Genomic DNA, 26,353 nt, shown 5'->3' on the forward strand with positions numbered 1-26,353 from the left:
ATAAAAGGCTATGGCTTTGGACTCATCTTTGTCAATTAGATCCTGTTTTGATTGGTCGTCCGGTTTGGAGAAATGTCGAATATTACATTTGATGTTTTGCATCGCCACTAGGTCCCCGCATAGAAGAAGTAACGGTAATTTGTCACGATCCTCTGCCTCCCTTACATCCCCTGACCACACATCCCTGGACTAATTACATTAGAATTCTAAACTTACCCTCTTGATTGCATCCTTATCTTGTAATTGCGTAAATTCTTGCTATACGTCTCCTGAGTACCCAACTGAGGTTTTATGCCTGAGCCTTAATTTGGAGCTACTGCGATTCTATGGCTAATGGCAATTCAAGCAAATCAATGCCCTGAGTGGTCATCAATGAGACCTGCGACACAAATCCTACAGATCTGCAGAAAAACACATACATGCATGTGTGTCCTCTTCCAAAGCATTAAAATATGACACATATACATTGTACGGACAAGCAATAGTATGATAGCATTTCTCTAACACACAAATTCCCTCACACCTAGTTTGACAATCATTGAAGATGTTGCTGCTTTTCCCAAACAGAAATGTAATTGTAATTCACATAAAGGGACGCGGCCTACCGCGCTCGGCAAGCACGTGGCACGCTCCACAGTGTGGAGCTGGAGACTCCGCTTATTGGTCTGCTGGGTTTACGTGGGGAGGAGAGAGGGGAGGGGGCGACCCATCCTCCATAAAAGCCAACATCCATGTGAGTGGAGCCCTTAAAAGAGGATTCTTCATTGGAGACATCGCGGACCGCTGCTTTTACTTGATCTACGCAAACTGCGCAGCCATGAGTGAGGTAGGTTCCACTGGAGGATTAAAAAAAACAACAACAACACAACAGCGCACTTTTGGGAGACCTTTAACACGGAAATACTGTATACCATTCGTTTCAGCACCTTCTATTAGGTTAAGGTTTTCAAAACACACATTTACAAGTCTGGTTTATATTAATGATGGTTTGGCGCTAGTTGTTGTCATAACAGAATACAAAAAAAATATTATTGTGATTATGTACTATTTTAACTTTTAAACCCGTCATAGAGAAATGTACCAAAACTATAATGACTTTAATAATAGCCACTGGCTTCACCTGCACAATTTGATTGAAATCCGTTATAAGAGATCAATATAATTTGCGCCTTTACAAAGATAATTGACACTATCAAAGGTATATGCATTTAATATGTTTATTGTGGGTGTAGCCTGCAGTGCACTCTGTGAGGTGTAGTCAAAGGAGGTAAACAAAATATGATCTGTACTGCAAGTCAATCACTGCAGCAACGATAGTTATTTTATTGGAATCTTCAAATTGCGCAGGTTTTTTTCTTGTTTAACACTACTTGCATGACTAGTTTTCCTGTACTTGTACTTCACTGTCAAGCTGACTGATGTGCTGTTGTGTTGTGGCCAATCGCCACATTAATACAAACGTTTGAGGGAATGACCAGTAGCAATGTCAATGTGAGCGCAAGTGCATGACCATCCTTGCAGGTATAAGATGGCTCAACGTGGCTCCGCTTTGACATTCTGCGCTGGCGCTACGTTGCAGCGTGAAAACATGCTGGATGGTGTACATGCAGCACATGCCCAGCGAAGTTCATCTTAACATCCTGCCATAATGATGACTCATTTCAATGAGCCTGACAGTGGCACACTACAGTATAAATGATACGCCTCATGCATAAATCCATCATAAACACTATGTTCGATGATGCCTTTTCTTTCCATTGTGCGAGACTTATAAATAATTCCACACATGAAAAAGTGTGCTTTTGAACATTATAAAAGAGGAAAGTCACAACAACAACAACAACAAGAACTCATGGCAGTCAGTCTGTAAACAGACACGGCCCAGGGAAATGGACATTGCCCTGAGTAAATAATCCAATGCAAATCAATTGCAGGCGCTTCATTCATCGGTTGACACTTGCACACATTTTAATGGTGCCTTCAATTATTCATTGTAATAATTATAATAAACTGCCATCAATCAGACTCCACTACTCTCATTGTTAATTGAGGGCACAACAGCACCCGTAAACAAGCTGTTCAGCTCAGTTTGGTACAATCATCAATAATCTTTTTTTTATTTTTTTTAGCCTCTCTTTAAGACGGGTGCAGAACTACTCTATTGATTGGAATATAGCTTTCTTGACAACCAGCCAACCCCCCCCCCCCCCCCCCCCCCAGGTATTTATCACACCTAAATATTTAGGATCATCAAGCCAATTTTCATTTCTCACGACAAATGATGATTCCTTTTCTATGACGTTAAACAGGCACAGTTTAATTTTAGTTTCGTCACACCACAGGACATGTCTCCAAAAATGAAGGTCTTTGTCCCTGTATGCAGTTGTAAGATTTAATCTGGCTTTTTGATGTTTCTTTTGGAGTAAAGGCTTCTTCCTGGCAGAGTTGCCTTCCAGCCCATGTCTGTACAGTACACGTTTCATTGTGGATCATGACGCACTCTTACCAACTTCAGCCATCATCAACACAAGCTCTTTTGCTTTTGTTCTTGGGTAGACATGCACATTTCGGACCAAAGCATGTTCATATCTGGAACGCAGAACCGGTCTCCTTCCTGAGCGGTATGATGGCTGGACATTCCCATGGTGTTTATACTTGCATATAATTGTTTGAACAGATGGAAGTGGCACCTTCAGGCAACTGGAAATTGCATCCAAGGATGAAGCAGACTTGTGCAAGTCCTCAATTGTCTTTTTGATATCTTGGCTGATTTCTTCTGACTTTCCCATGATGTTACACAAAGAAGCAATGTGTTTCAGGTGTGCCTAATTCAAATATATGCACAGATGTGTCTCAAATTGACTGAAATGATGTCAGTAAACCTATCAGAAGCTTCCAAAAAATGACATAATTATCTGGGTTTTCCAAAATTGTTTAAAGGCATAATGATCTTACTCTATGTAAACCTCTGACTTCGAAGAAGATAATGAAAAAATTCACCTGAAAAATTCCTTCTCTCATTATTTTGACATTTAGTACAAATAATTTTAGTAATCATAATTTAACTAAAAAAGGAAAAGTTTAGTCTGATTACATGTCAGACAATGACAAAAAAGCTTCTTTTTATATAGTGGATGTAAATATCTGGTTTACAATATGTACTCTCATCCTTCAACAAACAATAATTATATACAACCCCAATTCCAATGAAGTTGGGATGTTGTGTTAAACATAAATAAAAACAGAATGCAATGATTAGCAAATCATGTTCAACCTATATTTAATTGAATACACTACAAAGGCAAGATATTTAATGTTCAAACTGATAAACGTTATTGTTTCATCATTATTCCACACATGAAAAAGTGTATTATAATCATTATTTCATTATCATCATTAATCATTATAATTTTATGGCTGCAACACGTTCCAAAAAAGCTGGGACATGGTCATGTTTACCACTGTGTTACATCACCTTTTCTTTTAACAACATTCAATAAACATTTGGGAACTGAGGACACTAATTGTTGAAACTTTGTAGGTGGAATTGTTTCCCAGTCTTGCTTGATGTACAGCTTGAGCTGTTCAACAGTCCGGGGTCTCCGTTGTTCTATTTTACGCTTCATAATGCGCCACACATTTTCAATGGTAGACAGGTCTGGTCTGCCTGCAGGCCAGTCTAGTAACTGCACTTTTTTACTACAAAGCCACGCTGTTGTAGCACGTGCAGACTGTGGTTTGGCATTGTCTTGCTGAAATAAGCAGGGGCGTCCATGAAAAAGACGTTGCTTGGATGGCAGCATATGTTTCTCCAAAACCTGTATGTACCTTTCAGCATTAATGGTGCCTTCACAGATGTGTAAGTTACCCATGCCATTGGCACTATCACAGCCCCATACCATCACAGATGCTGGCTTTTGAACTTGGCGCCCATAACAGTCCAGATGGTTCTTTTCCGCTTTGATCCAGAGGACACGACGTCCACAATTTCCCAAAACTATTTGAAATGTGGACTCGTCGGACCACAGAACACTTTTCCACTTTGCATCAGTCCATCTTAAATGAGCTCGGGCCCACAGAAGACGGCTGTGTTTCTGGGTGTTGTTGATAAATGGCTTTTGCTTTGCATAGTGCATCACCTATCACCACTACACCATCAGTGATTTGCCCCATTTTTATTTTTAGTTATTATTTACTTAAAAAAAATCAGTAATCTTATTCGGCTTCCTTATAACATTATCGCTAGCATATTTCCATCTCTTTGGAGCCTGTAGTGAGGGTTAATTTAAGGCTGAACACCTAGACAACTGCTGTGAGTAACGCACGGAGAGAATGATGTTTACGTGTCACAAGAAAAAGCACAACTAAGCTTTCTGCGTCGATGACAAGACTGTGAAACATAGGGCATGTCCATCCATCCATCCATCCATTTTCTGAGCCGCTTCTCCTCACTCGGGTCGCGGGCGTGCTGTAGCCTATCCCAGCTGTCATCGGGCAGGAGGCGGGGTACACCCTGAACTGGTTGCCAGCCAATCGCAGGGCACATACAAACAGACAACCATTCGCACTTACAGTCATGCCTACAGGGCAATTTAGAGTCTCCAATTAATGCATGTTTTTGGGATGTGGGAGGAAACCGGAGTGCCCGGAGAAAACCCACGCAGGCACGGGGAGAACATGCAAACTCCACACAGGCAGGGGATTGAACCCGGGTCCTCAGAACTGTGAGGCTGACTGCTCTAACCAGTCGGCCACCGGGCCGCACATAGGGTATGTACAGAGGCAATATTTGTACGAATCTTTTTTTTCCGTGAACAGAATTGTGACTGACATCTTCCATTTAAGGATTATGGAGGCCACTTTGCGCTTAGGAACCTTAAGTGCAGCAGAATTTTTTTTGTAACTTTTTAACAATTCTGTCTCTGTGCTCTTCAGGCAGTTCCTTTGACCTCATGTCATTTGCTCTGACATGCACTGTGAACTATAAGGTCTTATATAGACGAGGGTGTGGCTTTCCTAATCAAGTCCAATCAGTATAATCAAACACAGCTGGACTCCAATGAAGTTGTAGAACCATCTCAAGGATGATCAGAAGAAATGGACAGCACCCGAGTTAAATATGAATGTCACAGCAAAGGTCTGAATACCTATGGCTGTGTGATATTTCAGTTTTTCGTTTTTTAATCAATCTGCAAAAATCTCAACAATTCCGTTTTTTTTCTGTCAACATGGGGTGCTGTGTTTACTTTAATGAGGAAAAACATATTTTACTGATGCCCTTCAATCAACGCATCGCCATGTGAGTTGCCTCTGCTACGGTTACTTGAGCCTTGAGCCCTATATTAAATTAACCAGATAAGAGTGTTAGAAGTTGCTGATCAGTGTAAAAAGGACAATAAAATGAGATTGGGGAAAAGTGTCTGCTGATGGTATTTTCCTTCACACTCCATTTTGCTAACCTAACATTGATAAAATCATGGTGCTCTAACTAAAGGATAATTTTAAAAATACTGTGCAGCACATGGTGATTGGAATATATTCACATTTTTTTTGCATGCTGATTTAATGTTTTTTTTATTTGCATTTGATGAAAGAAATCATTTTAATCTGTGATTCTCTGTGATTTGTTCTTTCGACTGACCTTAATCCTACTTCAAACAATGAACATAGACAAAGAAATTATCTGTAATCCCCATAAACTGTCATTAGACCCTGGTGCTGTCAGTCAACTTTTTAATGTAAGACAAAGGACAGATACACATGAGCAAATTGTCCATATAAAACAAGACTAATTGCAATAATTGCAATACTAAAGTGGCATTTTAGCATGGCGACGCTTGACTCAAAATTGAAGGATGGGTTTTGGAAAATGTCATGTGACCTCTGAAGATACAAGCGACGTTATCTTCGCAGAGTTTCTGGGCACCCTTAGGGATCGGTCATTCAAGAAGGACTTATGAATTTAAACCCCGCAGCGCGAGGACTCAGTTTTTGGTGGCTTTGACATTTACAACTGATGCCTCAGGATCACTTCTATGGTGAGGTTTTCTCAGAGGTCTAGAAGACTAGACCCAGGAAACGCTGAAGGCAAGGCCATCAGCCTTTTGAACCAAGTCAGTTGGGAATGGCTTGACCCTGAACATTATAAGCAGTATAGAAAGTATAACTGTGAAGAAAAACTATTATTTCCATGTATTTGGACAAATACCAATCCAATTGTATGATTATCTTCTAATTTTCTTGCACTGGCCTTCACGCTGCAAATTTCGCCTGGATCGGTAAAATGCTTTTGTAGCTCCTCTCTTTTTAAAGCCACTTTCACTTCAGAACTGTGCCAGGATCAGTTGCTCATGCAAATGCACCCATAATACATCAGACAGTAGGTTTTAGCAGTGAAAACAAAATACAGAATGAAAATTGTTATTGTAAGCAATGCTTTTACAGCCCAAGCAGAGGGTCTATTTAAATTTCTTGGTCCACCATGTTACATCAGCAAAGATTATCTGATGCTTTTTTTTTAATCCGCAAAAGCTGTTCTGGGACTATATTTCAAAGAGCAAAACTGTGTACTGTAAACTAATACACAATAAAGTGCTTCTTGTACTATCTGACTGGACATGCTTGTTCAGTCAGTCCAACATCGGGAGTCTGAGACTGACACTCACGCTGTCATCCTTGTTTCCAGTCTGGTGGTGGTGGAGAGGCTGCTGAATGGTTATAATGGTGCTAGGATGAGCTGTCTGTGACCCAGTTTTGCTGTCTCCTAGTTAAATGTTAATAGAGCCTGAGTGCAGCATGGCGTCTCTCTCTGGGGAGCGTGAACTACCAGGAGAACCAAAAATAGTCCCCCAACCCACCAACTACACACATGCACAAGCGCATGCACACACACACACACAGTTATTCTGCCAATTTCCTTCTTGCTTTCCTCCCATGCCAGGTTAGTATGTTAGATATTTGGTCAAGGAGAAAAACACAGAGAGGGAGGGATAAAAACAACAGTTTGCCCGTACATTGTTATAATCTATGGATGCATAGGAATCTGATTCAGATGTTCAGATGTTTACAATGTTTTGGGTGAACACTGTCCAGTTATGATACAGTATTTCATCCATCATCTGGATTGTCTTGCATGTGGGAGTTGCTGCTTTCAGAGGCTGATATCGAGGGACAGATTACAACATAATAGTAAGGAAGACACCTAACGTGCATGTGGCGGGATGCAAACTTCCCACAGAAAAGTGTCCACAACCTTTTAAAGTTCAGGACACAGCAGCAGCAAAGCAGTGCGAGAGTATTTTTTGTCATTTGAAATATTTAAAAGGTTGAAGTGAAAGTTCTAAATAGCCGGGTAGTGCCCTAGTACTTGTTGTGCTAATACTGTAAACTGGCAGAATGAGCTTTTGGGTTTTTGCGTGACAATAGGGACTTTTGACGTGCTACACTAACATTGTAGAAAAAAATGAATGAAGGTTAATCTAACTGCAGCAATGCTACGACATCACCCGCAAATACTCGTTTACATCACTGCTAGAAGAACATGGATGTAAACAACATTTTACATTACACTGCATGACAATGGACACAACAACAGTGTACAGTCCTTCAAAACTGGTTGTACTACCAGATATTGTAAATATTTGTGTTTTATTGTATTTTTATTGTTATCCACTAAATTATTTTCATGTAATTTTAAGGCAAAATATCATTATCTGGATATAACATTACCTGTATTGGGATGTAAAATTTTGTCCATATAAAACAGTGCTATGGACAAACATATTTTGCATTATCATATCATATAGTGATATATCCATCCATCCATCCATCCATTTTCTGAGCCGCTTCTCCTCACTAGAGTCGCGGGCGTGCTGGAGCCTATCCCAGCTGTCATCGGGCAGGAGGCGGGGTACACCCTGAACTGGTTGCCAGCCAATCGCAGAGCACATAGAAACAAACAACCATTCGCACTCACAGTCATGCCTACGGGCAATTTAGAGTCTCCAATTAATGCATGTTTTTGGGATGTGGGAGGAAACTGGAGTGCCCGGAGAAAACCCACGCAGGCACAGGGAGAACATGCAAACTCCACACAGGCAGGACCGGGGATTGAACTCGGGTCCACAGAACTGTGAGGCTGACGCTCTAACCAGTTCGGCCACCTGATTGATTGATCATATCATATTTGTATTATTTAATTCCCTCATCAGACGAAAATCGATAAGCAGTATCGATAATGAAATCGAAATTCACTAAATTCTTATCAATTCCCATCCCGACTTACTGTTCGGAAAATAAAATAAGGTTAAAGCCTACCTGCACAAGACCTGGAAGAGGTTGTTGGTGCTTTAATGCAGTATTTCCCAACATTTATTAAGTCAAGGGACCCATTTTACATTAGAAAAATCTCACGGCTCAAAAAAGTGTCACAAAAAGGAATCCAAAATACGAGTCTTTGTAGCCTCAAACATGCTATTTCTGGTACAATAACAGTTTTTTTTTTTTTTTTTGTCAAGCCGTTCGCCTTTGGCAACAGATTTGGAACTAGCAAACACACGAATTCCTCAGGGCTCATGAAAGTGACTCACCTATAATGAGTACTGTACACCAACAATGTCACCATGACCAAGCACACCGGCGTATGTTTGGATAAAATGTGAAACTTGCAAACATTTTCAAGCTTTTTAAAAATATTGATTTACAATAACTTTGTACTGTACTGGGTGTTTTAGGCCACACAAAAACCCTACAAAACAATAATTTTGTACTGTACACTAATATGGGTGTATTTGGCCTCCCCAAAAAAAAGTGCTTCAATGTAATGGACAATCGACTATATTGGACAACCCCCCCACATCTATTAGTCCATTCTATCCAGGTTCCACTGTATTTGTAATGAAAAAAACCCAATAATAATTACTTTCAGGCAAATTAAGTGATCTCAGAACCTCTCGACCATGAGGCAGACGTGCTCACCACTATTCCACCAATCAAAGAAACAATCACTAATGGCCAAATGAACTGGACAGTATGGAAGTTGTTTAGTAGTCATTTACTTCAGATTTGGTCCAGAGATTTATTTATTTATTTTTTTAATATCAAATGTTGTGCACCTGAATACTTTCTGATGACATCACACATCTTTTAACCTTGTCTAAACCCAAACATGTCGTGTTCTTAAACCTAGACAAATCATCTTTAGTTCCCAATTGGCTATTCCAAAATGAAGATTTAAAAGAAGAGTTCAGAGCGACCTGCCTGAGCGGCTTAGCCTGGCCAAATCTCCTCTTTCAAATTACTCTGTAAGACCCACATCAGTTATTCAATAATCTCTTTTTGATTTTTTTTGAGTCATTCTCCATATTATTTACTCAGACATATACTCAGTATTGCTATTACAGTGATAGTTTTTAATAGGCATGACTAATATATGTATTTATATTTGCATTCTTGCCCTTTCATCTTTGTAATTCCTGTGTACTGCAGCAGTTAATGAGTCACCTGCTGATTTGCCAGGGTTAATCATTGTAATCGCAGGGATCTCAGCTTGCCTTCTTTGCCAACTTCTTGTTTACATCCAGTGGCGCGCAAAGGTGTGTGGTGAGCCAACCACGCTGTTGACGGTGTTTCCTCATCAGAGGGGGGGGGGGTATAGGTTTGCTGGTGGATTATTATTTTTTTCCCCCATCCTAAAACGTTCGTCAACGGGGGGTTGGGGGTTTAGCCAGATTGGAAATCACTGTAAATCACCTCTGAATGCCCAACTCCCTCATTTGGATGCCCCCCGGAGCTGGTTCAGCATTTGACCCTTGGAGTGGGGAAATATTAGATTTGTATGGTAACTTCAAAGGCACTGTCTGTCTATGCAGAGGTTGGTTACCTCGCAAAGTGGATGAACACCAAATACAAGGTGTCTCTGAACAGTTCCAGGACTGGTTTCACAAAATAAATATTTCAAATCCTAACTAGAAACTACAAGTTTTCCCCTTCGAAGTAGTTGCCCTAGAGTCTAACGTACCTTCACTACCGTCTCTGCAACGGCTTGATTCTCTCTTGTAAGGATTCATCCAGGAACCTCCGCAGCTCCATCGTCATGGCCATCTTGATGTCATCCACGTCTTCAAAACGGCTCCCCTTGGTGAGCCCGTAGTGCAAAAAAGAACTTGCAGTGGATGATGCCCCTCACATTGGAAAATACGATCAACATGACATGACTTTGGCTTTCTTCGGTCTTCGGACTCTTCCCCTCAAGGTTCTGGCGTATGGTCTCCGAGTCGTACTTGAAGATCCATGAACTCGTGGCTGGTGATGACTCACCATGCAGGTCTGGTCTCATTGATCTCATCATCACTCACTCTGCTCATTGCTTGATGACCTGACGCAGGGTCCGGTATATGTACTTTATGTAAAAGTTCAGTGGCTGCGGAGAACTGAGGTAATATTTTCTTCGCTGACCAAGGCACGAATGATAACGGCATCTCACTGCTTCAATGTCTGCGCTGTAGCACTGGCATTGGAAATCCATAGACAGAGGAAAGTCTTGTTATTGTAGTCAGCAACAGTTTTGAAACAGGAATTGTACAGTACTTTGACAGACAGTACTTTTGTGATGTTTTAGTCATTTAACTCAAACAGCAACTACATCCTCAACTGATACATTTGAGCAGGTTCGAATACTGTAAACTGGCAAGCAAGACGGGCCATGACAAACATGTAATTTGATATTCACCTTCTGGCTCTGAAATCCTCTTGTGAATTTAAATGCAAATGTCCTCTTCTTCTTCTCACAGTCCATGTTATTAGCACAGTAATGAATGTAATATTTTGAATGGATGAATCACCCCTAGCTCTTATATGATCAGAAATGAGGTAGGAGTAGTCACTGAGAGATTATGCTGACTGTAATATTATCACGCAACATTATTGTGCTGAGGGGTCAAATACCAAATAATATTCAGGTGAGATTTCCATGAAGAATGACAGTTTCATTTTCAAACAAAGAATTCCTGACTACATTCTGTTCTATCTTGGGCTCACATTTGATATCTAACTTAATTGAAGATGAAAATAATCTTGATTTGATGATAACACAACTCCCCACCAAACACACGTAGTACGTAAACCTTTTTGCAATTTGTTATTATACGTGGCTGAATATGACCTCCTGCGAGTCCAGTGGGCCAAGCTTCAAGTTGTTTCATTATTGGTTTAGTAAAGCCTGCCAAAGAGTCAACATTCTCTCACACAGAAATAGCAACATTTCTTCTTTCGTGGTAAACCAAGAGCTACTGAAAATACAATTAGGTCCGGAAATATTTGGTCAATAACATTCTAAATCTAAGGAGATCTCAATGCAAGTAAACTAGGCCATCTTAGGTCAAGGGCTTGCAAGGAGAGTTGTCATAGTAATGTTGCGCCCTTGAGCTGATGTTGGGTGCCTTGTTAAAGGGCACCGAGAGAGTAATCCAGATCCAGACTAGCATCTCTCCAAGAACTCATTGCAATTTCTTTATCTCTTCAAAACGGCTCCCCTTGATGAGCCCATAGTGCAAAAAAGAACCCTAAATATACAGTAAAGTAGGTTGAAATAGAAATATAGCACCTATGTGTATTTTTGCTTTGAAGGAGATGTTACAATACACATAACTCTTCAATATTTGTGTATTTTATTGATGCCTCGAAGGCATTCGATCGGGTGAATCATGAAAAAATGTTTGTGAAACTGTATGAAAAAGGAATTCCTAGCTGTCTTTTTTAATATTAGCGTATTGGTATTCTCATCAGCCCACAGGGATAAAATAAAGCAATTCTACATCTGACATCTTCCATGTGTGTAATGGTGTTCGCTAAGGTGGAAATCCTGTCATCTTTCTTCTTTAATATTTGGACGGATGATCTCAGAGTCCTGCGATTGGCTGGCGACCAGTTCAGGGTGTACCCCGCCTCTCGCCCGGAGATTGCTGGGATGGGCTCCAGCATGCCTGCGACCCTCGTGAGGATAAGTGGAACAGAAGATGAATGACTGAATGAATCTCAGAGTCTCAACTCATGTCATACAGGTTGTATTGTGGGTGAGAGTCTCATTACTCACCTTATGGTCAAATTCAGCCCGTGCACTGCTGGTCAACAACAGCTTTTAAACTTATGCACTCAGTATGGAATAGAGTGTGATGTTAAATTTAATGCTAAAATTAGTAACATCTTGATTGTGTGCAGTACAGATGACCGCCAATCTAAGTTCCCTGTTTTCTCTTTATCTGGCTCTGCCCTTAGTGAAAGTAATGAGGTTAAATACCTTGAAAATGTTATCACTAATAATCTCTTGAATGATACAACATACAGTATAAAAAGACAATGCCGTAATTTGTATGGACAAGCAAATATGCTGTGTCGTAAATTTAGAATCTGCTCATTTCCTGTTTAGGTAGCCCTGCAGTATCGAAGGGAGTGCAGAAGCTTTTAAATAGCTTTTAAAAGCTTCTGCACTCCCTTCGATACTGCATCTTTGGTGTAGATATAGGCTAAGCAGCCTGAAACGACTCACAGTGGCCTATAATGATGGTGTAAGACTGCCGCAGGGCTAGCCATATGCTTTTTAGAGTTGGGGTACCCGCCTGCCCTCCTGTGCTTTGAAATCTGACATAAATTTATATGCAGGACAGAGATGTGAGAAAATGTCATTATCACTGCTATATGCAACCCTAAACACAGCTCTGTCAGATTTGCATCAAGACTGTGGAGCCACTGGCGCTCATGTTTACCTTAGCTTTACCTTTTTTTTTTAATTTACTTTTTTACTTTGCATTTTAGCTGTAGGTATATACAGACACTTTCCCAAAAACTAGAATAAACTAGAAGTTTATTTATTTCCATAATTCCATTCAAAAAGTTAAACTTCCATAGATTATCGAGTCAGGGCCCACAATTTAAACCATTTCAAGTATTTATTCATTTTTACACAATTTGGGCTTCCAGCTCTTAAAACCCACAAAATCAGGAATTGAAAAATTTGAATAATGTGAAGGTGGCACGGTGGACAACTGGTTAGAGCGTCAGCCTCAAAGTTCTGAGGACCCGGGTTTAATCCCCGGCCCCGCCTGTGTGGAGTTTGCATGTTCTCCCCGTGCCTGCGTGGGTTTTCTCCGGGCACTCCGGTTTCCTCCCACATCCCAAAAACATGCATGAATTGGAGACTCTAAATTGCCCGTAGGCATGACTGTGAGTGCGAATCGTTGTTTGTTCCTATGTGCCCTGCGATTGGCTGGCAACCAGTTCAGGGTGTACCCCGCCTCCTGCCCGATGACAGCTGGGATAGGCTCCAGCACGCCCGCGACCCTAGTGAGGAGAAGCGGCTCAGAAAATGGATGGATGGATGAATACTGTGATGAAATTAGCACAAATTTTGCAGGCCATAAATGTTTTAAACTGAGTGTCACACACTGATCATCTACTAAACTCAAAGCACATGCACAGGTTTCCCCAGGTGTCACTAAATCACTTCAGTTTAGTTTAATTGTCTCAGTTGGGTTCAATATGGGGAAGACTTGACAACTGGCCAGAAGACCATCATTGATACCCTCCATAGGATGGGTAAGCCACAACAGTTAATTGATAAGGAGGCTGGCTCTTCACAGAGTGCTGTGTCCAAGCACATCAATGCAAAGTCTAGTGGAAGGACAAAATGTGGGAGGAGTAGATGCACCAGCAAAAGAATCCGTGGGCTTCAACGGATTATCAAACAGAGAAGATTCAAGAATCTAGCAGAGATCCAGAAAGAGTGGAATGAGGCGGGAGTTACAGCTTCAAAAACAGCCACTACAACTGTCGGTTGGGTTCCTCGGGTCAAGCCACTTCTGAGGTTGAGCCAACATCTCAACTGGGCCAAGGAGAAGAAGGACTGAACTGTTGGCCAGTGGTCCAAGGTCCTCTTTTCCGATGAAAGTAAAGTGTGCCTTTCATTCGGGAAACAAGGTCCAAGGGTTTGGAGGAAGACGGGTGAAGAACAGAACCCAAGCTGCTTGAGGTCCAGTGTGAAATATCCACAGTCAGTCATGATTTGGGGTGCAATGTCCAATGCAGGTGTTGGTAAAATCTGCCTTCTTAAAGCCAAGGTCACCACAAGAGTCTACCAGAATGTTTTAGAGGACTTCATGATTTCTTCTGCTGAGGACATGTACGGAGATGTAGATTTCATCTTCCAGCAGGACCTGGCCCCTGCCCATACCGCCAGAAGCACCAAAACCTGGTTTGATGCCCATGCCAGTGTTTGACTGGCCAGCCAACTTGCCGGCTCTAAATCCCATTGAGAATCTATGGGTGTTATCAAGAGGAAATTGAGGGGCACCAGACCCAAAAACAAAGAAGAATTGACAGCAAGCATCAAGGAAATCTGGGCTTCCATAACTCCCAGGCAAGGCCACAGGGTGATTGATTCAATGCCACGGCGCATCGAGGCAGTGATTAAAGCAAAGGGATTCCCAACCAAGTATTGAAGATTAACATATTGTTTCGAAAGTACCATATTTTGATTGATTTAATGTGACCCTAATTTCTTTTTTTTTTCTACAAAAACAGAGAAGTATACGGGGATTTCTTCACAGTATTCACATTTTTTAAATTCCTGATTTTGTGGGTTTTTAATTGTTTAGACTGTGGGCCCCGAATCTATAATCTATAAAAAAATGGAATTATGGAAATAAACCTTTCCATGATATTAAAATTTTTTGGAAAGGGTCTGTGTCTGTATGTTAGTATTATGTGTGATATGGACCTCTCTCTCTCTCATTCATTCATTCATTCATTCATTCATAACCCCTAGGTTCCGGATCTCCAGACAGAAAGATTTTCATCCAAGTATTTGAAAAATGTGTTTATTTGCTATAGTTATAATGATGTGACTTTGTCCAAATACCTTTGAGCCCCTTAATTGAGGTGCCAATAAATTCCTGTAATTCATGGCGGTTGTGAAACATAAAATATATAGCAAATTTAAGGTGACAGACGACACTTCACTCACATCTTGATTCTTTTTTTTTTTTTTTCTAATGCTTTGTTGTGGTGTACAAAGACAACAACATCATAAACACTCTGTCACCTTCCAAGTACCTGCGGATCTAAATGTATAGCAGGAAATGTATTTCCCAGGAGAAGGAGGGTTATTACATGGGACTTACAAAAGATGTGTGCTTTCTACAGCTTTTAATGATGTAATTTTATTCCATTTCTGTACAATATTACATCATTAATATAACAGTATGCCTTGAATCCTTGGAGCACTATGTGTACATTGTAAAAAGATGGTCAACACTGTCAAACAAGTTTCTCTTTCAGTGGCTGTGAAATCGAATTGTCCCTTATTTACCCTCATTCATCAAACCTGCTCTGCTGTTTCAAATTCTGAAGTGGAGGCTCCGGCTTAATAATTCAGGTCGAACTGTATGAGAGAATGGTGGTTTCTGCTGGGAAACAAATCAAATAGTGTGCGAATAAATCAAATCAACGTGCATTGATAACATTCTTGGGGAAGAGAGATACTAGATAATGTCAGTGCTCGGGGAGTAGTTCTGTAAGTGCTTTGAGAGTGAACAAATTGAATCTGAATGAAGCATCTGCAGCGTCCCAAATGTTGGCGCATCTTTGCTTTTGGAAGCGGTCGCATTTTTTCAAGCATTTTGTGATGTCGTGGTGCAACCTCGGCCTGTCAGGGGAGAAACGCTGGAAGCTCTTAGAGCAGTCAAAGTGTACATGCTACTGCTGAACCGACATGGTTTATAGATCAACATACTGTATCTTTGGCAGAAGCAGCACTATGACTCAAACAGTGTTACAACACATACTTTGAAAAAGTATGTGATTTCTGATTTCTTAACAAAGTTACATTATAAGTTACTTTGTTAGGTACATTCAGCAGCTGCCAAGTGGCAGTAATATCACTTATCCACAGTAAGAAAGCCCATTAGCTTCACTGTATACATTACTTGGCAATAACTCCATACAAGGTAAAGAATTACATTGTGAACCAATAATATTAGTGAAGATTACTTGAAGCCATATTAGTGCGTAGCTTGAAGCTACATTAAATAAGGTACTTCCAGTAGCGCAGAATTGACGTGCCAAATAAGTACTTAAACATGTAAATAAGCACACCATTCTCAAGTACACTTCTCTACAGACTCTTAACTGACAGAAGTATGATCACGTTATAGCCCACAAGTTGTGCTTAATTAAGGAAGGTGATATGTACAAAACGAACATCACAGAAATGAACAGGATGTCACAATTTTTAATCGTACGGTATTGGACTGGACCCAAACGCAGACGGAGGAAGTAGTGGAGAATGGTTTATTTAATAATAACTCAGGGTCAGTATTTCCAAGGCGTGATGGAACCTGTCTCACACTTTTCACGAAGGAAAATTACAAAAATAGTGTAGCGACAGTGAAGCCGCACATTTCCCAGCATTTTCATTTCATGAAACCCTGGCTCTGTGTTGTTGTATGATATACAATGGTCTCTCTGTCATGGATGTTGAAATGAATAAATTAAAAAAGAAAAATAATTTAAACATTGAGACAATATTTTCATTCTATTTATTTTAATTACGTTTTGCTATTTTGTCTTAACAGAAACAAATACCTACTGGAATAACTGGAAACCTCAAACCATCTGCAGGCCAAGGTAAGTTTTGATAGTCACAAGCCATATCATTAGCCTAAGAGCATGATTTTCCAAGTCATTTTTGAAAATTTTGGGGAACAACAACCCCAACAAGCAAGCAAGAAGAATGCAGTTGCCGTGATTCAACCTTTGAAGATTACCATGACCTAGATGACTGATAACCTAAACATACAGAAAAAACATAAAAAAACTCTTTCTAGAAAACAGATTGGTATTTTTTATTGACGTCATGACATTAAGTAAAAATGTATTTAGACAATTATGCTATTAGGCTAATGATATGGATGTATGCCCATCTAGACACGCTACACAGTAGAATAGCAAACATGAAAATAATTATGAAAATTGTTACACAGCCTATAGACCATAAATATGGCCTAGATTATCATATTCAAAATCACTTTTTAACGCGGTATTAATACAGGTAAAGCACAGTGTACAGTAGCATAGTCTATAGGGTATGGTTCCTCAATTTCTTTAGAGCACCTGCTCTACTCTGAGCCCCTCCCTGATGACCGAGCTTCTCACCCTATTCTAAGGGAGACCCCGGACACCTTGGGGAGGAAACTCATTTCGGCCGCTTGTATCCGAGATCTTGTTCTTTCGGTCACGACCCACAGCTCATGATCCATAGGTGAGGGGAGGAACGTAGATCGACTGGTAAATTGAGAGCTTCGCCTTTAGGCTTAGCTCCTTCTTCACCTTAACAGACCGATACAAATTCCGCATCTCCCGTTCCATTCTTCCCTCACTTGTGAACAATACCCCAAGATACTTGAACTTGGGGCAGGATTTCATCCCCGACCTGGAGAGGGGACTCCACCACTTTCCGACTGAGGACCATGGTCTCAGTTTTGGAGATGCCACTAAACTGGACCCCCTGAACACCTTGGCTGCGCCTAGAAATTCTGTCCAGAAAGGTAATAAATAGAATCGATGACAAAGGGCATCCTTGGCGAAGTCCAACCCTCACTGAAATATGACTGACCGGTCATACAGGGACCAAACAGCCTTTATCAAGAGTTCCGGTACTCCATAGTCCTGGAGCACCCCTCACACGATCCCGTGAGGGACATGGTCAAACGCCTTATCCCCTCCAGAACCCCTGAACAGACCGTACCAGGAGTGTGATCCCCCTGTACTTGGAACACACCCTATGGTCCCTTTATTAAAAACGCATACAGGCTTTATTGTCCTCAAGACATAACAAAAGAGGCTTTAAGGAGAAGGCGTCCTTTTTCTTCTTCTTTTTTTTGTAGTGGGAGATTGATCTGACTGTCATACGTATAACAATGAAAATAGATCCCATGCTTTCTCAGGATGGAACCCAGTGGCAGCAAATATAAAGAAAACAGCAAGGGCTGCAAAATAGAACCTTGTGGAGCCCCATAAGTTAGTAGGGCAGAGTGGGACTCCGGGCGACAAAGGCTTACACAGAGTTCTACAGGATCTTAAAGCACTCGAGAGCACTACCACTAATGTCCACCAGGTGCTGCAAATGCTTACGTCAATTGAACTTGGGTGGTTCTTTTGTAATCCATCCATCCATTTTCAACACCGCTTATCCTGGTTAGGGTCGCAGGACGCTGGAGCCTATCCCAGCTGACTTCGGCGAAAGGCGGACTACACCCTGAACTGGTCGCCAGTCAGTCGCAGGGCACATATAGACACGGACAACCATTCACACTCACATTCACACCGTCACTGAGTGGGAACTGAACCCACGCTGCCTGCACCAAAGTCAGGCGAGTGAACCACTACACCATCAGTGACTTTTGTAATACAGTACATAATTGTAAAAATTGATGACTAGGAAAATTATTATTTGCATCAGTATGCCTTAGTTAAAACTCTTTATGACCACACTGTCGCGATATGGAATTTATTTTTATTTGGATTCTAAGAAAAGTTAAAATAAAACATTTTGTTAATATAGTCAGCCAGCGCTGCGAGGAATGCAAAGTTATCAATGTCCTTTCACCATCGTTCCTGTCATACTGTGTTGAATGTTTTTGTTTGCACTTTAAGGACAAAAGTCCTGTACTTGTTTTAATTCCATCCATCCATCCATCCATTTTCGGAGCCGCTTATCCTCACTAGGGTCGCGGTGTATTAATTCCTCATTTAAAAAAATACCATTCAAACAACATGTTTTTCATCTTTTTTTTTTTTTAGAGTGTAGGGTGAAATCTGGAGCTGGCTACTAGTGTTGACTGAATGAGTGGCAACAATGGGAAAATGAAATGCCAGTCTTTTAAGGGGAATAGCTCATCATCAACATATTGAGAAAAAACAAAAAGACTAGTTGATTTTTGGAACGGCGAACTCAACTTTGAACTAGTTCGCATAGAAAATGAACAGAAAATTAATCCATACCCCCAGGTGTGAAGTAGCACCCATCAATGCCAATTTGTCCCTGAGTAATAGAGACAACATGTCAGACAGACCTCCACTATGGTACACAAATAGCACTATGAGATTCTGAAGTTAATTTGTACATAATGATTTCATAATAAATCAAGCATTCAATGCTCTGTATTAAATCTAAAATACATATTACTAATTGCTGTAAGGATTAAAAAAGTAAAATCCAAAGTTTTTATCTCATGTGTCACTATTTTGTCTCCCTTTATTACAATGACACATAAACATATTTTCGCAGTGTTTGGGAAGAGTTGCACAGAAGGGGTATTACGATTTTGTGTCGTGAAAAACAACCAACCGGTGGATGTAATTCACTGCAAGACCTACTTTGCAAACTGGGCCATGTAATATTGTTGGTGTTTTCATATAATTCAAATCCCTTAAGTGTATAAACAGTACAACTTGGCTTGCACTGCTTGGTAGGATCATTTGAAATTCATAAATGACATGGAGTACAAAAGTGCCATCCTGCTAAATTAGAATATGCCCGAAGAAAGACGAAACTCGTAGTAGTGAATCCCCTTTTTTCATTGAATGGCCCCAGGCGGGACAATGAAAAAAATTGTTTCGATAGATAGAATGACTTTTTAAGAACGAGGTGGTTATATAATTGTGCTCTATGCAGCTTTCATTTATTTGAAAACAGAATTTGTTACAGCGTGTGATAAAATACACATAGGAATTCTAGTGTCTTAGAGGTTAGAGTGTAATACTCTTCAACACCTTGGAGTCAGTTTTCTCGTCACACAAAAGCTGCATTAGGTTAATAGCAACCTATTCACAGCTAAATGGCTCCACACAGCAGTCAAAGTGAATGTGAAGAACATGTATCACCTTCTATCTTCTCCTGGGCTTGCTGATAGCACATTTCATGCGCCATGTTCAAATAGATTCATTTGCAAACGTTTGAGATGGTGAAACGTGCCCAGCAGTGGTGAAAAGGGATTCAAGCCAGTTTAATGGAAACTGAAACAGGCGTGAACTGCATTCATTTGGCCTTTCCTCTTTATTCCTCTCTTACCCAATGGAACACACAATGTGCCAACATTTAACGTAAAAGCTTAATAGTTTTGTTGGTACATGTTCAATTGTCATACATCTAATAAGCACCGGGCAATGCGGCAATATGGACTGCACCATTGGAAAAGAAATGACAATTGGTGACTCACACCCGCATTTGATCTACAGACACCCTGCCAGCCTGTATACTTGTAGACTTTTGAAGCTCCGCATACAGTATAGTGCACTGTTTTACTTTTATTAAACCATAAAAAGATAGAGTGACAGTAAAAGGAGAAGCGGGCTGCTACAGAGAGAGGATGAAGGTGAAAATAAAATATATTTCAAAAAGCACTCAATGGCATCGGATCTCGAGGTTCCATGAAAAACGTCGTCACATTAAGTAAATAAATGTGTGCGGTGTTGTGTGCGTCCATTTTTATGTGCCTTTGTATTAGTTATGGATATTGTTATAGACTATAATCTGGTAATGAACTTTGAAACATTCTTGTTCAAGATAAATGGTTCTACAGCAAACAGAATTGAGCTCGTGTTAATCGAGTGTTGTCAAGACCACATAAAATTCTCTTACGGGAATACTGTATTCCCATCATGCACTGTGGCAATTTGATTCATTCATGCAGCCACACAACACACTTGTGAAAGAGTGATGTGGTTAGCTTATAAAATCGAATGGAGTTTGTGGTGTGAAGGTTATTGATCCTGCAAAGTAGAGGGTGTTTGTTCGTGTGTGTCCATGTGCGTGTGTCTTTTACACTCATTACATTTGAATTGATTCCACTGTCACATGTTCCATCCAAAGCGCGCCAAGGCCAACAAAACGTTCCAGCTAAATGTAAGTCAGGCCCACTCCAAGTCAGAACACAGCACTGTTACGATTCACTGTATGGCCCACCTGTATGCGGCATGGAGAATTGAAACCGCATCCATTTGAATGCTGCTTTGTTAACATGCACTTTATGTGTGTTCGCAGTCACCAGTACTTCCCCCCAGTCACTTTTAATTGCCCAATTCTAGTCTCTTATTAAAACTTTAAATCACACACTGGAGATGCAATGATATGAAAAGTTCACATCACGATTATAGTGACCATTCTAAAGGCGAGGTATGCAGTTTTCAAGCTGCTAGCAAAATTTGAATGCAGCCTGACTGCACCATCCCCCCCAATTGTCAATAAACCTATTTGAAGCTTCACTTCCAAAGAAATGGCATCATCAGATGGGTTCTCCCATATTGTTTAAAGGCATAGTAATCTTACTGTATGTACACTTCTGAATTTGAAGAAAGTAATGAGAAAATTGTCTAAATTCTTTTTTTTTTAAAGTCATTATTCTGCCATTTAGCAAGTATAAATGATTTTGGTGCTTTAGAAATAGCAGATAGAAATTATTTTGGTAATCCTAATTGACCTAAAACAGAAAAGGTTTAGCCTGATTTCATGTCAACCAGTGAGAAAAAAAGTACATCTTTTTATCTATTATACATATACATCTGGTTTCAACTGTTTGTTGTGCATGTTGTGCACACACATACTATGGCTGCACTTCAGAATAAGAATCAGAATCAGAATCATCTTTATTTGCCAAGTATGTCCAAAACACACAAGGAATTTGTCTCCGGTAGTTGGAGCCGCTCTAGTACAACAGACAGTCAATTTACAGAACACTTTGGGGACATAAAGACATTGACAAAAAACAATTGTGCAAAAAGATGCAGAGTCCTCCAGCACTTAGAGCAGTTCGAATGACTAATATTGCAATAGTCCGGTGCAATGACCATTGTGCAAAGGGCGCTGAGACTTCAAGGAGAGTATGCGGTTTAAAGTGACGAGTAGTGCGATCATCTGGGACAATGTTGGTTGTGCAAATGTTACAGATACTCCTCAATCAGTGTGCAAATGGAGCAGATGCTACTCTGGCATGAGTGGCCAGTATATGCAAATAGTGCAGCATGGCGAGACAACTACAGTGAGTGCACGAGTAATACATAATTGGCCCCACAGAAATGTGACAACGAACTCAAGTCAAAAAATTTCCAGCTTGTTGTAATGGAATTATAGGTTAGGTGTTTAAGAAGTTGATCGCAAGAGGAAAGAAGCTCTTGGAATGTCTACTATTTCTAGTTTGCGTTGATCGGTAGCGCCTACCTGAGGGAAGGAGCTGGAAGAGCTGGTGACCGGGGTGCAGACGGTCCGAGAGGATTTTGCACGCCCTTGTCTTAGTTCTGGCAGCGTGCAAGTCCTCAATGGTGGGTAGGGGGGTACCGACAATCCTTTCAGCAGTTTTGATTGTCCGTTGCAGTCGGAGTTTGTCCTTTTTTGTAGCAGCACCAAACCAGACTGTGATGGAAGAACACAGGACCGATTCGATGACCGCTGTGTAGAACTGTCTCAGCAGCTCCGGTGGCAGGCCGTGCTTTCTCAGAAGCCGCAGGAAGTACATCCTCTGCTGGGCCTTTTTGAGGACGGAGTTGATGTTGGTCGCCCAACTTCAGGTCCTGAGAGATTGTAATTCCCAGGAACTTGAAGGTCTCGACGGTTGACACAAGGCAGCTGGACAACGTGAGGGGCAGCTGTGGCGAAGGATGCCTCCTGAAGTCCACGATCATCTCTACAGTCTTGAGCGTGTTCAGCTCCAGGTTGTGTCGCCGCACCACAGCTCCAGCCGCTCCGCTTCCTGTCGATATGCAGACTCGTCACCGTCCTTGATGAGGCCGATGACAGTGGTGTCATCTGCAAACTTCAGGAGCTTGACAATCGGGTTCGCTGAGGTGCAGTCGTTCGTGTAGAGAGAGAAGAGCAGCGGAGAGAGGACACAACCTTGGGGCGCCCCAGTGCTGATGCTGCGTGTGGATGAGGTGGCCTCCCCCAGCCTGACCTGCTGTGTCCTGCCCGTCAGAAAGCTGTAAATCCACTGGCAGATGGCAGGTGAGACGCTGAGCTGGAGAAGCTTGGTTGAAAGGAGTTCAGGGATGATGGTGTTGAACGCTGAGCTGAAGTCCACGAACAGGATCCTCGCGTAGGTCCCTGCACTGTCGAGGTGTTCTAGGATGAAGTGCAGTCCCATGTTGACTGCATCATCCGCAGACCTGTTCGCTTGGTAGGCAAACTGCAGGGGGTCCAGCAGGGGACCTGTGACACTCTTGAAGTGGTCCAGCACGAGACGTTCAAAGGACTTCATGACCACAGATGTCAAAGCGACAGGCCTGTAGTCATTTAGCGCTATAGCGCTCCCACTCCCCACTCAGTAGAGCATTCTGCTTGAAGTAATGATATGGCAGTTTGTTAATGGATGATTAGAGGTACTCATTTCCCTCACTTTGAGAAACATTAACGCCTTAACGCTGACATCTACACCTACATATGATCGGATGTACTATCCTTTTACTAAATGTCACACATGACACAAGTCACCCACTTCACTTGACTGCTCACACAAATAAAATGTCACAGTATATGCAGAATAGTATCTGAAAATTCTTACTACCACATATTGTTTATCCTAAACTTGAACATTGGGCATAATCACCCATCTCTCCTCAGATGAAAAGAACAACCTCCCTGAGGACTTCGACATCGATATGGACAACCCACAGACAGAGAAGGCCGCTGTGGCCATCCAGTCGCAGTTCAGGAAATTCCAGAAGAAGAAGCAGGATGTGAAGTCTTAAGAGGCGGCGAGGCTTGTTGGTTCCTCACATCTGCATGTCAATCAAACTGCACCATCCTGAACTCGAACTACAAACTACGCGGTACAGAAGTTGTATCGGGGCGAATCAATGTTTTTGAAGTCAGTGTATAATTACAAAAATCGATTATTACCAAGTTGTAGATGTAGTATTTTGAACATTCCTATGATTGCGCTGTTATTTTTCCTTTTAGGGGATATTGTGTTTGTGCATCATTACATTTAAGATCTCCATATGTAATGGACCCTTTTAATTTGAAGCTAGTTTAGATTTTTTCCTACATTGCCAAAGAGTGGATTGTTTGGAATCAGGGAACATAACTCCAAAAATGTTTTTCAGACTTCCACTTTCATTGGGTTCACGATATCATCAGCAGTAATGCACCGCAATCAAAAGATTTTTCGGGCGTTTAGTGTCACGTCTCTCTGGCTGTGCGCTTTCATGCAAAATGGGCAATGTTTTTTTTTTCCTGCAAATTGACGTTCCTCATTTGTAAGCCAGTCATTTGTGTGTGTGATCTGATGTTGTATGTGATTTGTCTTCCACTCCTGGTGTTTGATGTTGTTCCGCCATTAATTCAAAGTTGACTCCTTTATTGTATGTATACTGATCAATTACACACATTTTGCATGTGACTTCACATACAACCCAAAACAGAAATAAACAGAACACAAATTAAAAAAATGTTTGAAAAAGTTCAAGTTGATTTTCCATTGCGCTTTGTGTTGTGTTATAGGATACAGACATTGTTAATGATTTGTAATAAAATATATATTGTGATTTATTTGATAAAGGACGGCAAACAAGATTTTGAGAGTCGAGCCTCTGCAAACGAGATACAGAAATAGAAAGAAAACTACAGGTAACATTGAAGAACAGAAAAGCCTGATTAGACTTTTCCATAAACAGAAACCATATACTGTACGTGTGTATATATATATATATATATATATATATATATATATATATATATATATACAAAGCCAAGACAACACCTAAAATCTATCAATAATCAAACAGCAATCCAGCCCCTTGTTCAGTCCTAATTGATGGCCTACAAAAAGGTCTCATTGCCAAAGTGTGAGTCAAGACACATCTCATGATGGGTAAGAACAGAGAGCTGTCTCAAGCCCATCGCAAACTAATTGTTGCAAAACATAACGATGGCATTGGTTACAGGTGCATATCTACGCTTCTGAACGTTCCAGTGAGCATGGTTGGGCCCATATTACATAAGTGGAAAGCAAATCATATCATCATAAATATGCCTCAGGTGCTCCTCGCAAGATTTCTGACAGAGGAGTGCAAAGAATAATCAGAAGAGTTGTCCAAGAGCCAAGGACCACATGTGGAGAGCTTCAAAAAGACCTGAAATTAGCAGGTATTGTTGTCACAAGGGAAACAGTGAGTAATGCACTCCGCCGCCGCCATCGTCTATATGCCCGCTCACCACGCAAGACCCCATTGCTGAAAAAAAAAGCATGTCAAAACTTGTTTCAAGTTTGCTGAACAACATTTGGACAAGCCAGTTAAATACGAGGAGAATATAGTCTGATCTGATGAGAGTAAAGTTGAACTGTTTGGATGGCATAATGCACACCACGTTTGGAGGAGAAATGGCACTGCACATCACCCTAAAAACACCATACCAACAGTGAAGTTTGGAGGTGGGAACATGATGGTGTGGGGCTGATTTTCAACAAATGGTACTGGTAAACTTCACATTATTGAAGGAAGGATGAATGGGGAAATTTACCGAGACATTCGTGACAAAAATCTGCTGCCATCTACGAGGATGATGAAAATGAAACAAGGGTGAACATTGCAGCAGGATAATGATCCAAAACATATTGCCAAGGAAACTCTCAATTGGTTTCAAAGAAAAAAAATAAAGCTGCTAGAATGGCCCAGCCAATCACGTGACTTGAATCCAATCGAAAATCTCTGGAAAGAACTGAAACTCAAGGTCCATAAAAGAAGCCCACGGAACCGTCAAGATCTGAAGACTGCTTGTGTGGAGGAATGGGCCAAAATCACACCAGAGCAATGCATGCGACTAGTTTCTCCATATCTTGAAGTGCTTGAAGTGTGTCTCGAAATGCTACTAAGTGATGGATAGTGGCCCTAAACATTCTGCAAAGGCAAGTCAAGAATTTCTGAAGGCAGAGGTCATTGCAATTAAGGCCTGGCCAAAGCTTTTCCTGGGAGAAATTCAGAATGTGATGATATTCATTGGCTGCAACTATCTAGAAGTCTTGAAAATTCTGGTAATCGTTATGTCACTTTGTTCAAATACTTTTTAGCCCCTTTGTAATTGCTTACGAAACATACTAAAACCTGCATTTGGCTGGTGACCAGACAAGAGTTAATTGCTCCAGGTCACCCGCAATCCCAATGAGGACAAACGGAGTTGAAAATGGAGGGATGCATGGACTAAGTGGAAAATGTATTGTTCATTTTATTATTCAATGTTATGTGTGTGTGTGTGTGTGTGTGTGTGTGCGTGTGTTCCAGGTTTTGTCTTCCTCTCTCTCGTTTCTCACAC

At 41.0% G+C, this 26,353-nt stretch overlaps 1 protein-coding gene across 1 annotated transcript; it reads left to right on the top strand.

Annotated features, from left to right (window-relative positions):
* The first annotated feature begins 732 nt into the window (after positions 1–732).
* Positions 733–24,503, top strand: pcp4a (Purkinje cell protein 4a). The gene is made up of 3 exons (XM_061702729.1): positions 733–826; positions 16,626–16,677; positions 23,663–24,503. The coding sequence occupies exons 1-3, from the start codon at positions 818–820 to the stop codon at positions 23,788–23,790; spliced, it is 189 nt and encodes a 62-aa protein (XP_061558713.1). The 5' UTR covers positions 733–817; the 3' UTR covers positions 23,791–24,503.
* Positions 24,504–26,353: the final 1,850 nt, after the last annotated feature.

This window comes from Phycodurus eques, chromosome 17, assembly GCF_024500275.1.
Source record: "Phycodurus eques isolate BA_2022a chromosome 17, UOR_Pequ_1.1, whole genome shotgun sequence".
Classification (NCBI taxonomy): domain Eukaryota; kingdom Metazoa; phylum Chordata; class Actinopteri; order Syngnathiformes; family Syngnathidae; genus Phycodurus; species Phycodurus eques.

Excerpts from the sequence above, each read along its gene's own strand:
- pcp4a (XM_061702729.1), top strand. Across the intron at positions 16,678-23,662 it reads CAAACCATCTGCAGGCCAAG|ATGAAAAGAACAACCTCCCT; the intron begins GTAAGTTTTGAT and ends ATCTCTCCTCAG.